Source organism: Calypte anna, chromosome 5A (assembly GCF_003957555.1).
Source record: "Calypte anna isolate BGI_N300 chromosome 5A, bCalAnn1_v1.p, whole genome shotgun sequence".
Lineage (NCBI taxonomy): Eukaryota > Metazoa > Chordata > Aves > Apodiformes > Trochilidae > Calypte > Calypte anna.
In genome coordinates, this window is record NC_044251.1 from 16,495,985 (window position 1) to 16,509,384 (window position 13,400).

Sequence of the window (13,400 nt, forward strand, 5' to 3'; positions counted from 1 at the left end):
ATATATTATTGATTTCACATTTTTTCATACAATGAAAAATTTGGTTTGGTCTTGTAAAACAGGCCTAAACTCTGTCCACTAATGTCAACAGAAGCTTTCAAATTTATTTAATTCAAATGAAATGAGTTGTTACATATTGTAATAAATATGGTGATCTGAAATGCGGTCCCTTAAAGCAGTTGGTTTTATGCCCATATGGAGATATCTTGACTCTTGCATGGAAGCAAGCAGACTGTGATGACTGCATTCAAGTGCTGAGATTAAAGGAGTATGCTGAATTGCAGAATGTTGTTTCAAAAGATGTATCTTTATTGAAAACAAAAATTAGCCATCATTAAACAATCTGGCATGCCTATACACTAAAATATACATTGATCTTTAAAATGTACATTGCCTTTTTAGAAAGACATATATCAACCTGTGCTATCAGTAAAAAAAATATTACTAGAACATAACGTAGCGTAATTAAGTTGGTAAATGGAATAATTGCATGTGCTAATGATGTGTTTCCATGTATTACTATAATTATCTCAGTGATTTTCCATAGCTAATTCATTAAAAAGAACCAGGAAGCACACTTAGAAAGATCAACACAGAAACATCAAGGTCTGACATAAACTTAAGATAGCAAGGCAACACATAATTAAAGACATGCTTTTGGGCTATCTTTTAGTTTTCTGAATATATAATAAGTTGTGCTCAGAGCCCAAGGGGACTTCTATGGCCCTGGGTTGTGTGGATGGATGCAAATCCTTGGCAAGCAGTTGAATCCAACATGCATTTAGATACAGGGGCACAAATGATGTGCCATGCTATGGATCCCATAGATGAGTTTTATTATTCCCTAGGGAGGTGGAGCTGATTGTGATTTTATTTAATTAGGGCCGATGTGAGATACTTATAGGTTTAGCAGGGGATGGGTGAGATGTATGAAATAAAAGAACAGAGTGAACTTGACTTTCAAGCTGTCAGTGAAAGACCAGACTAAGATTAAGAATAATGCCCCAAGTGTTAAATTTAGAATTACTTGATCTGATTAGTATGCTTCTCCTTCCAGGGATGGCCATTATATGATAATACCATGTGGTATTATAAGAACTGCTGCTTAGAGATTTTTCATTAATCTAATCCAAATGGAAGTTTTATCCCAGTGTTGTTTGAATTCTGCCCCAAAACCTTGAAAACTTAAATAGATTTATGCACATATAATAAATTTATAATACATAGTATGTAAAATGATGGTAGGAACTAACTTCTGGGAGATTTGCATAGTTATTGGCATTCTATTAAGAACATTTAAGGGTAAAAGAACTTTAAAAGGTCTCTCCCCTAAGTTGTTTGTTTGTTTGTTAAAAATTAATAAATAGAATTTTATGCCTAATGAAATTTATTCATGACTGAAGAAAATAAACAATTTAAAGGAAATGGACTGTAATCATCATAAATATCAAACTGAAATTCTTGAAAGATTCAGATCACAAATTGTGGAACCACAACTTTTGTGTTTACTATTTGTTTGTATTGCTGCTTGCTTTCCATTCTGTTTTTTTATCTCTTAAGATTGTCTAAATTTTCATACAGGATTTTTTAATACTTACTTTCTGACTACGTTATACTTCAGTAATTTACACTGGCCTGGATTTGGGTTAAATAAATACTGCTCAAGTGTATGAGTTAAACTGATAGAATTTCTGAGATCAGCCAAGATTGAACTAATGTAGACTGTCCTGGCTACATTACATCCATGATGTAAGATGTTAGCTGTGTCTTCCATTAAAAGAAAGTTGAGCTTCAGTTCACTCTGTCATTATCTAGGTAGCAATGAACTAAATATGGGAAATTAGTTTTCTTTAGTGATGAAAATCTTTCCTTTCCTCTCTGACAGTTCCGTGCTTGTTATAAAAGCAGAATATAAGAAGATTTCTATTGGAAAGAAGAATGAACTGAACGGTTGTCTAGCATTTCATTAGATCCAAAGCCAAATAAGGGCAAACCCAAATGATATTATTTAGAAATTAAGTATTCAAATGAGCCTTTGAACAGTGATTAAAATCTTAAAACAGCACTGAAAAAAATATACAATGGGGAGATAGGCTGAACAGTAAGTTGCATGATGAGCATTTGCCTAACAGTCAGGCAGTTTTTTTGATGTACACATAATTTGTTTCTCAGCCTCTGTTCTTCTGTGGGCTCAAGTCAGAAAGGCAAACTGCTTTCTCTAGTTAATGACTACAAAGCATAGCCCCTCCTATTCATAGAATTTAAAAAATCTAAAATCTAGAATATGTTTGACCTAAATCATTAATGGATTTACAGAAACTGTACTGCAGCCAAATTTCATTTTAAATGCTGATTTTTTGAGATTAAGTAATACAAAGAATGTACCAAACTGAAATTTCATTTCAAGTTGCTTTAGGGCTATTTTAATGAAACATCTAAGAAATATTATATCTTCAGGTTTATGTGTCTTGGTTTTTTTTGATACAGGAGACATTCCACTGCATGTTAACATACGGGAGACGTGTGATTCAGGGCAGCCGGTTGTGATCTCACAGCCTCAAAGTGATGCCGTAAGTTCAGTGCAATGCACTTCAAACAATAAAAAAACCCTCTTCCAGAAGTTAATGTAAAGTGCTTCTTGCTACTGCTGTTTGAAAAGGAGTGTGTATCTGAATGTAACTTAGGCAAATAAAGTAAAAGTGGGTATTATCATCAAGTAACTCAGGCCCTTCATTTTGGAATGCTGGTCATCTGCTCTGGTTCTATGGTTTTGTTTTTGTTTAATTAGTATGAACCATTCAGAATAGTGAAGATTTGATCCAGCTTCTGCCATGCCTAGAAGATGGTCAGTGTCAGGCCTCATGAGACTGTACAGCCAATGTAGGTCCTCTAAAACTGTCTGAGCCTTTGGTAGTTGAGCCTGGAAACTGTCAAAGGGTCCCATCAAAAGATGTTGGGAACAAAATCTGTATTGTCAGTACCTGGGCTGTTTTCAGCTGGAAGTGGAGAAATTTATGCACAAGTGGAAATAGATTTTTCTGTGCCTTTATCATATTTTATTACCAAAGGAAAATGTGTTGTTGAGGTGATGGGAGTCAAATATGCAAGTCTGTAAAGAAAAGCAGTTGCATATATAAATTTCATAAGTGGTGATACAGTAAGATTTTCCTGGCTGGTATTTTCCCTTGTTAGTCTGCTGGAGTTTGTGAGGCTCTATAGGGCAGTATGTTGCCTGTTACATTGCGTTTGCACAGTATATGGCATGATACAGCCTCGCTCTTGGCTGCTGCTTAGATGTTACCATAAAAAAAAAGTTATTAATGCTGTTAATAGATGGTAGAATCAAGTAGAGATAAGGCAGAATGTACAAATACAATTATCTTCCTAATAATGTGATTGCTAGGCAGATGCTGAAATGTTTTTTTCTTCCCATTCTTTTAAAAGGAAAAAAAGATTATAATCCAGAATTTTTAACATACTGATTGAAATTCTGGAGAAGCAGTGGCAGTCTTAAAATTGGCATGCATCATTTTGTTTTGAAAGAGAAGCAGTAGCCTATGGCATGTTGATTTCTAATTGACTGCATATTTTTGCTAGGCTTGGACAAGGCCCGTGCTCTTTCTCTGTGGAATAATGTGGTGATCTTGAGTCTAGATCCTTGTGAAAAGGAATCGTTATAATCAATACTGTAGTTTCTACCTGGGAAGTTTGATCAGTAGTGTGAAGGTTTAAATAGCTGCGTGGCCTAGGTGAAAGTTGAAAAGCAAAGCAGCTGAGCAAACCAAGATGGAAGGCTCACTGCTCATGATATCTGAAATCTTTAATAACCAAGAGTCTGTAGCAGGCAGGATTATCACTCTAAAAATTCAGGCGTGTGGGATAGCATTCTGAAAATTAAAAAAGACAAGAAAATCTGTTGTATTGTCGTGTTCCTCCTTGGACTTGGTAACGAAAGAAGGCGTTATAAGCACTTTCTGTGGCAACTAAGTTTAATATGGAGAGGAATAAAGATTGACAAATACATGTGAGGCTGGGGAAAACTTCTAATATTCTTCCCTTCCATTGTGTCTGAGATAATCAGTCTCATGAGAGAATGAGGTTTTTTTAGTTGACACTTATCTCTATAGAATGTAAAAGATTTTTCCTTTATCCTTGTTTGGCTTCTCAATTTAAAACACAAAAAAATATTGGTTTTCTCATATGTTTTAAAAGAAATACTAAATTCTTCGCACATAACTGATGGTGGGAGAGGTCATATAGGATCAGATTCTAATCTTTAGTACATGACATGCATTATCATGGCTCTCAAATAAAATACAATTGTCACTATTCATGCATGAGTGGTCACAATTTTCCAGATAAAGAACAGCAGCAGCTCTGCACACATGGAAATTATGTCTGCTCTTGTCCTTTGAAATTACAGGTGTTTTTTACACAAAATTCTGTGCTGTTCTTGTTAGAACACACTCGAAAATGAAATACAGAATCACAGAAGTAAAATAATACCTAGCTGATTGAAACAGTGGAGAACAAGAATGCTGATTGACTTCTCAGAACCCTGCCATGCTATCACGCCTTCCAACCTCTAGTCAAGACTACAATAAAGGCTGTTTCTAAAATATGTTAGTTAATTTTTTTTTTGCTTACACATCTGCCGTGGGGTTCAACTTGTCTTAGTCATATATAAAAGTATAGCCTTCACTGCACACTAGAATTTTTAAAGCAAGCTAGTCTAAATTTGTTATTTTAAAACTTAGGTGTAGTTGGTGGAAAAGGGAAGATTCCTTTTCACAACTGGCAAGGAAATTACTAACAACCAATACAACCCTTCCAGAAAAAAGAAAATTACTTGTAGAATTGGGCATGTGTGAAGGATAGGACAAGAGGAAATGTCCTCAAGTTATCCCAGAGGAGTTTTAGATTGGATATGACAACCAAAAGGTTGTCAAGCGTTGGAACAGGCTGTCCGGGGAAGTGGTGGAGTCGCCATCCCTAGAAGTATTTAAAACACAAATAAGCATGGTGCTTAGGGACATGGTTTAGTGGTGGACTTGGCAGAGGTGGGTTAACGGGTGGACTTGACGATCTTAACGTTTTTTTCCAACCAAAAGGGTTCTATGATTCTATGTAGCTAAAGATGTGAAGGTTTAATGGCTGGAGTTCTCTTCTGGTGAAGCTTGAGACAGTCCCCAAGGAGAAATAAACAGTGCAGGTAAATTATTTTTCTCTTGGTATAACATTGTCAGTGTTTATATCGGCCTCATTGCTTAAATTGTGGCTTTTTTTAACACTCTTTACTGACAAAACTTTATGTGCCATACGAATGATTGCTTTGCTCCCATGTTAATCTTAAGCAGCAAGGGCTAGAGAGCAGCCAGGCTGCAGGAACTGGGAGTGATCAAAGATCTCATTGTTCACTCAATAGTGAGAACTAATCAGACTTTTCTAGAGGTAGCTGAGAGTCTTTGCAAAAGATATAGTACATGAATAATTGCTGTGGAGTCATTCTTCCACCAGATAAGGTAAATACCCAGTGAACTCTCCATCAGCACTGGAAGAAAAGGCAAGTAGAGGTTCCTAAGAGCTCTCCCATCTGTGAGCACAAAACCCAGAGAGTTATGGGATGGTTTGTAGTTATCTTGTGAGGACTTCTCAATGGAGACTTTTGATTGTATCACAGCCTTGATACCACAGTAGATTTATTAATGTGTTGCTAGGACAGACAGGCTAGCTGCAGCTGTGGAGCACCAAACTCCTCCATTTGTCTCAAGATTGAAGCAGCAGCTCCAGTAAGTACAAAATATATTTGCTGTATCAGTCTGTCCATTCACCTTCTGAAAGCTAGGGAGTCTTGTAGGGATAAACATTTCAAAGATTAGACATGATGGAGGATGAAACAAGCAGTAGATACTCTCTCTTGTCTTGCTTGTCTTGGAAATGAGGTGAGTTAAAGAAAAAAAAACCAAACCAAAACAAAATTGTGGAGAAGAAATGATACACCTCTAAGGTTCAGCAGGGATAACATTCAAGACAGCAGAGAAATCATGAAAGAATGAAGTTCAGATTTCACATTCTTCTCTTTCTCTGATATTAAAGAGATAGTGAACACTCTTAAGAGAAAGAATAAAGAGGATGACTGCTTTTGGGAAAAAAAAAAAAAAAGACAAATTCCAGGAATCACATAATGATTGGTTACTACTTCAGTATTTTCCTGCCTCATTGTTAGGAAAAACATTCGGAATCTATTAAGAAAGAAGTCACCCTCTTGTTCTGTGAAAACCAAGAGTAGTGTTTTGGGAAAGCAAGGGAAGATGAAAGGGAGCAAATCTAGTGAATCATACAGCTTAGTGTTGGGTCTCCAGATCACACAGCCTCTTGTAGGTATGCACAAGCTTACGTGCAGTGTAGTGAGGAATTTATGACTTGGGTAGGAGAAGAGCCAAACTTGTGTTGGAGTAAGGAAGCCAGGACCTGTGGCTGGAAAACCTGCTTAATGTCATCCTACCCAGCTTGAGATAGAGACCAGTGTTTGATACAGACAGACATAATTCTCGGGGGAAGTTCTATTACTGTCTGGTTTGCATTTAACAATGTGAAAGGTATCCAGTCCTCTTGCAGATTTCATATACTCATATATATTGATGAAGGATCTTAAAGCCAGTAAATTGCACACAGGTCTGTAAGGGGAAAGAAAAAGCCCAGCCAGGGGGAAAGCCAGGGCACAAAACACAGCAGTCTGATGTAAGAGAGGGAAATAATCCTGGTTAAAAATCCCTGTTCAGTTAAATTAGAAATTGTACAGACCTTACTGTGATATTGTCCAAAGAGGCAAGTGTATTCAGAAAGACTTTTTTAGTAGAACTATGAAGGGATGATGTGTGAGTAGGGTAAAAATCTGCAACCTTGTAAAGCTTGCAAAAAAAAGTTTGAGAAAAATTGAAATGGTGGAAGCAAATAATGTTTGCTGCTGTTTAGCTGACATCAAGAATTCAATTTGAAGAGTGTTTTTTCCAGGGTGTGATGTCTTTAAAAGAAAAGTAAGCTCTGAAGAAGGCTGCATGGTATGATATGTAGTATGCTTTATCATCAAGCCTTCCTCTTGAATAATCATGGTAACCTTTGGAACGTGTAGGACTGAATCCTTCATTCAGGGTGTTGATGGTACAATGTATCAGCAGACCCTCATTTATGCTTCATTCTGCTAAAGAAAATCCTGAGTGGTAGGGTAGCTTATTTGAAGGATGTTACTGTATTTCATTTGAACTACACTCTTCCAGTTATCCATGTTGCCCAGGCAGGATGTCTTCTCTGAGATACACAGTGGCACCTGGATGATGTACCTGTATAATGGCACCTTGGGGCTATAGCAGTGTTTCCCAGCTGAGGATTCTTCAGAGAACAGCTTGGCTTTTGCAGCTGCTGATATATGGGATTAACAGAAAATTTTCCATGAGCACGAAGGATCTTTTTGAAGGTATTCAGTGCAGGAAGCATCCAGTTTACTTGCCCATCTCCTCTGTTTCGTGTTGTAGTTTATGAGCTGACTTTTATAATCTCATTAAATCCCCTTGCTGGGCTGAGACCTCATTGCAGCTTGGCAGGAGTTGACAATAGGGACAAAGAGGAGTCTTATGGTGTGCCCAGAGGAGGTCAGACTGGGAAAGGTTCTCTTGCAGTGATGAAGAAATTTTCTGGGTGATGAAGCTTTTATCTGAAGTGGAAGCTCATTTGAAGTTGTGTTTATAGTAATGCTTTTAGAGCCTTTTAAGTTGACCCTAGTAAAATACAGGCCCCAGAGGGCAGCTCCAAGCATGCACTGAATGCTGGAGTTATGTCACAGTAACTAGCAATTTCCATGGAAATTAAAGCTATTTCAAAATTTGATTGAACTGGAAAATGGACTGTGGTTGTACAGAAGAGAGGGCTGATGAGAACAAAAGCTATCACCTATCATTACTTTCATGCATATGGTAGATGCTAAGTCTAGTATTTGTCATTATCATAGTTCTTGTTTGCTTAGTTGCTCATTGCTCATGGTTGTAGATTTCCTTTAGCAACTATCTATTTACATTCTGGTGTACTTGGCCTGCAAGTGATTGGATCAGGATGATTTTTCTGAGTTGCTGGTCTGAAGCCGTTTGCATGCAGAGGCTTGGGTGAAGGTGAATGTGGTATCAGCTCCTACTTGTTCTGAATTTAGTGATGGGTTAATTGTATTCTGTATTTGTATGGTCATTGCTGTAGACACTGGAAGCCACTGTAGTGAGCTGTTTGCAGGCTAAGATTTGCAGTACAATGAAAGGCAAACTTGCAGGTCAGTTCAATCCAGCCCAGTCTGTGAGAACAGGGCAGAGTAAGCTATGACCGGTACAGTCAGTTTGCAGTAATCTTAGCAGTGATGCATCCTTCCCTCATGGGTAAGACTTTTAGGGAGAATGAAATGCCATAACTGAAAGGCTCACATTTCTCCAGGATTACCATGGGGCTTAATTAGATGAGCTAATAAAAAGACTTGCAGTTTAAATCTACCCTGTGTCTATTATCCTATGACAGCATAATGAATCAGGATGTTCTGATTATTTAGGCTAAGTAGGACTTTTCAGTCCTTTTCCTGATGAAATTAACTACAAAATCTCCATGTCCTGCTCCAGGATCTATGCTGTCATTAGTCACTTCATCATCTGCCCTGCCCCCTCAGTCCTAAGGAGTTTCGTGATTTAAAGAATGCTGCACTCATTTCTGGCAGTGTTTTTACCAGTGATAGAGAGGTCTCTCTCCTGGCTGTTAACCAGCTCTTTCAACTCTCCAAATGTCACCTTCCACCTCTGCCTTTGCCCTCCCCAGTGCTTTTCTCAGACCCTGTCTAGGCAGTATTCATATGAAAAGTCTGGTCTCTTTTTGGGGCATTCTCTCTTCTGTGCAGCTCTTCTTTCTCCTCCCGAAGCAGGGAGATGTTCAGCTTCCAGCTAAGTAATATAAGACTGTTAAATATAAAGTTGTCCATCTGCAAAAAATGCTTTCAGAAAGACATTTTATCAAACATTCCTTTACAACTTGCAAGCCATAAAGCGAAAACTGATTTTTTACCTTTATCCTACTAAAATGAAAATTATTGTGATGAATAAGCACTTATCCTTTACTTCTTCTCTGCTGACTTTTCACCCAAAAAGGAAATAAAAATTCCTTAATTTTCAGTTGCAACCCATCTTCTTTTGCTTAGTATTGATGTTGTAAACAGCTTAATTGAGCTGTGCATCTCTACAGATGCCACATAGAGTGGGAGAAGTTGTTAAATATATGTAGGTTTGTTATTATGTATGAAAGGCATAGTGTGGCAGTCACTGAGATTCCATTTAGACATCTTGTGTATGTTAATGTATGCTACTCATAGCTGAAAGATGTGTTCAAAGGTAGGAAACTAAGGCTTGAAGCAGTTGATTTTGTCAAAGATGGGTAATTGGTAGAGGTCTGTAAGGACATGCATGAGATACCACAGCAGGTAACACTGCTACTAGTACCAGGGTAATTTTAGCATGCTCACTACAAAGAGTTGCACCAGGAACTCCTGTTAGGAAGTGACAAATTACCTACTTGGCAAATGAGTGTCAGTGAATATGATGAAATTGTTACCTACAGAGTCTCAAACTGTTTTAGGGGAAAAAAGGTAGTGTATTTGGGATTTTGGCATAGAGTAAAACTTAGACAAGTGATCAAGTCTCCCAAGCAGGATAGCTGGTTGCACTCTGGATGGTCATGGAAATGTGCTAAGGGCCCTTGCCAATGGTGTGTTAGGCTGGATCAAATGAGGTTCCCTGAACTGCTCTTTAGCTCACTTTTAGCAGTGCAGCTAGTTCATGATCCTGTGTGACTACAGCAGCATATGCAATATCTGTTGCTGCTGATTATCTTAGTTTATATTCAGAACATCTCCTGTCTCAACTATGTATAGATCCACTGCCTTTGTTACTAATTTTGGACCTGCAAGAACAATTTCTACAGTGTATTTATAATTTTGTGTGCAGTTTGGCCAACTCTGGAACAGGAAGAGACTGGGCAGTCCCTAGAAGGGGCCAGATTTTCCATACAGATTGGTAATTGGCTCATTAAAACATATGAATTGTTCTGTGCAAAATGGGAGGGAGCTGCCTGTGGAACACTTGCAGATAGTCCAGAATTCCTTCCTGGAGTGTAGAGTGCTGCTACACTGATCAGTCAAATGCTTAACTGCAAAGGCAGCTTGACTTCAGTCTATCACCTTATTTCCAGTTGGTTCATTATCTCACCTGAGCAGGTGGCTAGCTGGGGAGTAGCTAAACCATCCAGGGAATTAATACCTGAGTGTGGTGGGTGTTGCACATAGGCACAGCTGTGCTGCCCAGCTGGCCTGCAGTTTATACCCTCAGAAGAAGTTTGAATTTCATGCCTGTGACTGAAGCTCTGTAGTTCTTGGCCACAAAATCACATATTAGAGAAAACAATTCCAGCTTGGTGTTTGCATTCCTTACAAACTCAGAGAATTATGTTATCTTAGTTTTAAGGTGCTGTGAGCATTGACACTATGAGGTGCTGAGGCTGTGAGTGCCAGAAGAGCCAGGATGTCAAACCTTAGAAAAGAGGAGACATGTTAGGGGTTCCTGGCCCTGCAAAAGGTTGCCATCTGGTTCAGATCAGTGACAGGTGGTGCTTGTAGCCCAAGTGAGAGATGGACCTTCTCTTCCAGCATGTTTTCATGCATTTGTTAACTTTGTTGTTTTGAAGGCTCATCAGAGATACAAGGTGTATCTCGAGACTGGGGCTATCTAAGCAGGCTGTGGGAGGCAGGGGAGATCAGTGCAGTAGGAAATATACTGGTGAAATCCTCTGGTGAAGCAGAAGGTTCTCAGTGTGGGTTCCATTTGCAGACTTATTTGAGATGAAGAAGTAGCTTGGTTACAGTATAACAGCAGAAGCAAGTGGAATAGCTGGGGAGTTTTCTGTTGTGCTACATGAACAAAGAAGATGATGCATCAGCTGGAAATGGAAGCATAACAAATTCAAATTATACATAAGGTGTACATTTTGAACAATGGAAGCAATCAACCTCTGGAACAACACACAAGAAATATATGTGTTCACAAAAATATGCTCTTTTACTTGAAAATCGTGATATAAAGGTTGGATATCTTTCTAAAAGACACATTCCACTTCTACTACAGGTTGGTGAGCTTGGTGCAGGAATTATGTGGTTTCATTTTTTGATTTGTTCTGTTATTCCCTAGTCAGTGTTTTTATACATGACTCTTGACATCCAGCTTCTGAATACTTGATGGTAAACTGATCATGCTCCTAGCTTTGTGATGCTTCTAAAAATGTAAACCAGTATGCTTATTTGGGGTGATCCCAGCAGTCTTACGGTTCTGTGCTCTTCTGCCCTCCAGCTAAGGATATCTGACCAGATGTCACAAGGTTGATATGAGGGAGATTTTTCTGTATGGATTTGAGCATTGTAGAATTAGTTCTTTCTCTTCAGCCTTTTGGAAAGAGCTCTTTTATTTGAAAAGTAGTTAATTTTAATGCCTGTATAGAATATTCTGTAGTGTCCATAATAAATTAGTTCTATCTTGTGTGGTTTTTTAATGTTGTTTTCTATGGTGTTCTCAGTCCTGTCTACAGTGCATCTCAGCCTTCAGGATAAGGGGAGTTTATAATTAATAGTACCTCTGGGACTAAGAGTCTCTTTCCTCCTTACCACTTCTACTCCAGAATGATATTAATTCTCTTTCCTGTTTAAGACAAATTGTTCAGTTCAGTTCTATTCTGAGAACAGTACTAAAGATAAATTTTGCACCTTCCCCAACTCGTCTCTGTTTTAGATAATACTTGTATTTATTTTATGTATTAATGCATTGTTTTTTCTGAACACAGAACTGGCTAAATTGAAGCCATTCATTGTAACATTTTTGTTTTCATTTGAAGATATTTGAAAGAACAAATTATTTCTTTATATAGAAAATGAAAGTTTCTAAATATATGTTTCTGTTTTTACAGGCTAAAGCCTATCTAAAGATAGCTATGGAAATAGTAAGACGACTGCCATCACCTCCTGTTTGAAGTGTTTATCACTGGAACTTAGCAAAAAAGCATCTTTTGGTGCGACCAATACAGAAGAGTCCTGCTGCCTAATTGAGTGGATGCCATATTTTAGTTGTAAGAACTTTTTTTAGGTGATGATTTACCAGAGGTTAAATGATGAATGTGATTTTTACTTTCTTCACTGAAAACCAGATGTTGTGCCTGAGCTCAGTTTGACAAAGGATGCAAATAATCAAAATAAATTAAATTTATGATTGCACATTCCTTTGACAGTGAAGTAACTTAGAATTTTAATATTAAGATATGTTTTTGAAGTAAAGAAAAATTTGATCCTCGAACTGCATAGCCTTCTGGTTTGTTGGTTTTTTGGGGGGGACGTTTTTTTTATTGCTTTATATTTCTGAGATCTTTTGTGTCAGTGTGTGGAAGGGGAAGAATATACCTTCAAGGTATGAGTTTCCATTTTCAATTACATGTTTGAGTTGATGTTTAGGCTTTTTCATATACACAATCAAGCATGGGTATCTTAAAAGTACCATACTGGGAATTTAATCATAGTAGGGAGTTCTGCTCTTTACCTCTGAGGGACCAAGATTTTCCCTGTAATCCAAATAATTGTCCATAATGTTGAATGTAGTTCTTTCTTACTAAAATGATGCAACATAAAGTGCTGGTATACTTTTATGTTAAGAATAGTTAAGTAATATGAACCCAGAATTTACATGGGAAAGCTAGACATGAATTATGGGTTCAGTTTCCAGCTTAGGTGAATTTGTAACCATGTAAATTATATACTCCCAAACCTGTTGACTTTTTGCTTTAAATCAGTCCTTGCCTGCACCCTCCCTCATGAGCTCTCATATCAGTGTTCAGCTTTTTCAGTATCATATTATCACAGGCCTGTAGAATTTAGACAAGTACTCAGTTGTCTAACTTATTTTACAAAAAATTTAATCTGCCTCAGTGCTCTGCCCTTTCTTGTTTTATTGATAACTTACTGGTTCTTTGTAATTGAGTTTTAGCTCTGCATATAATATCCATTTACTTCTGCTTTATGTACTGCAATAGTTGATATGTATGTCTTTAAGTAATCCTGTGGTTATTTTGGCATATTGTGATCATAAATTTCCATGGAAAAACTCCAATATTTGACTGTTTTTATGGCAGTAGACTGTGATGCTTCCTGAACTTTGGTATTTATTATTTTTGTCTCAGTAAAACGTTTTCCAATTTGTCTGAAACCCAGTGAACAATCAGTATACAGATATAATGATGTTTTCTCCTTCTTTTCTTTCTCATTATTTCTTGGGGTAGTCAAGTGAGGAAAT

At 37.6% G+C, this 13,400-nt stretch overlaps 1 protein-coding gene across 3 annotated transcripts in view; it reads left to right on the forward strand.

Annotated features, from left to right (window-relative positions):
• Window positions 1-12,331, forward strand: part of NUBPL (nucleotide binding protein like) — a 71,037-nt gene extending 58,706 nt beyond the window's left edge. For all 3 annotated transcript variants that reach the window (XM_030451983.1, XM_030451984.1, XM_030451986.1), the window contains 2 exons: window positions 2,488-2,570; window positions 12,028-12,331. In XM_030451983.1, coding sequence (XP_030307843.1) covers window positions 2,488-2,570; window positions 12,028-12,090 — 146 coding nt within the window. In that variant the 3' untranslated portion in view covers window positions 12,091-12,331. The remainder of the gene's footprint in view (window positions 1-2,487; window positions 2,571-12,027) is intronic.
• The last annotated feature ends 1,069 nt before the right edge of the window (window positions 12,332-13,400 follow it).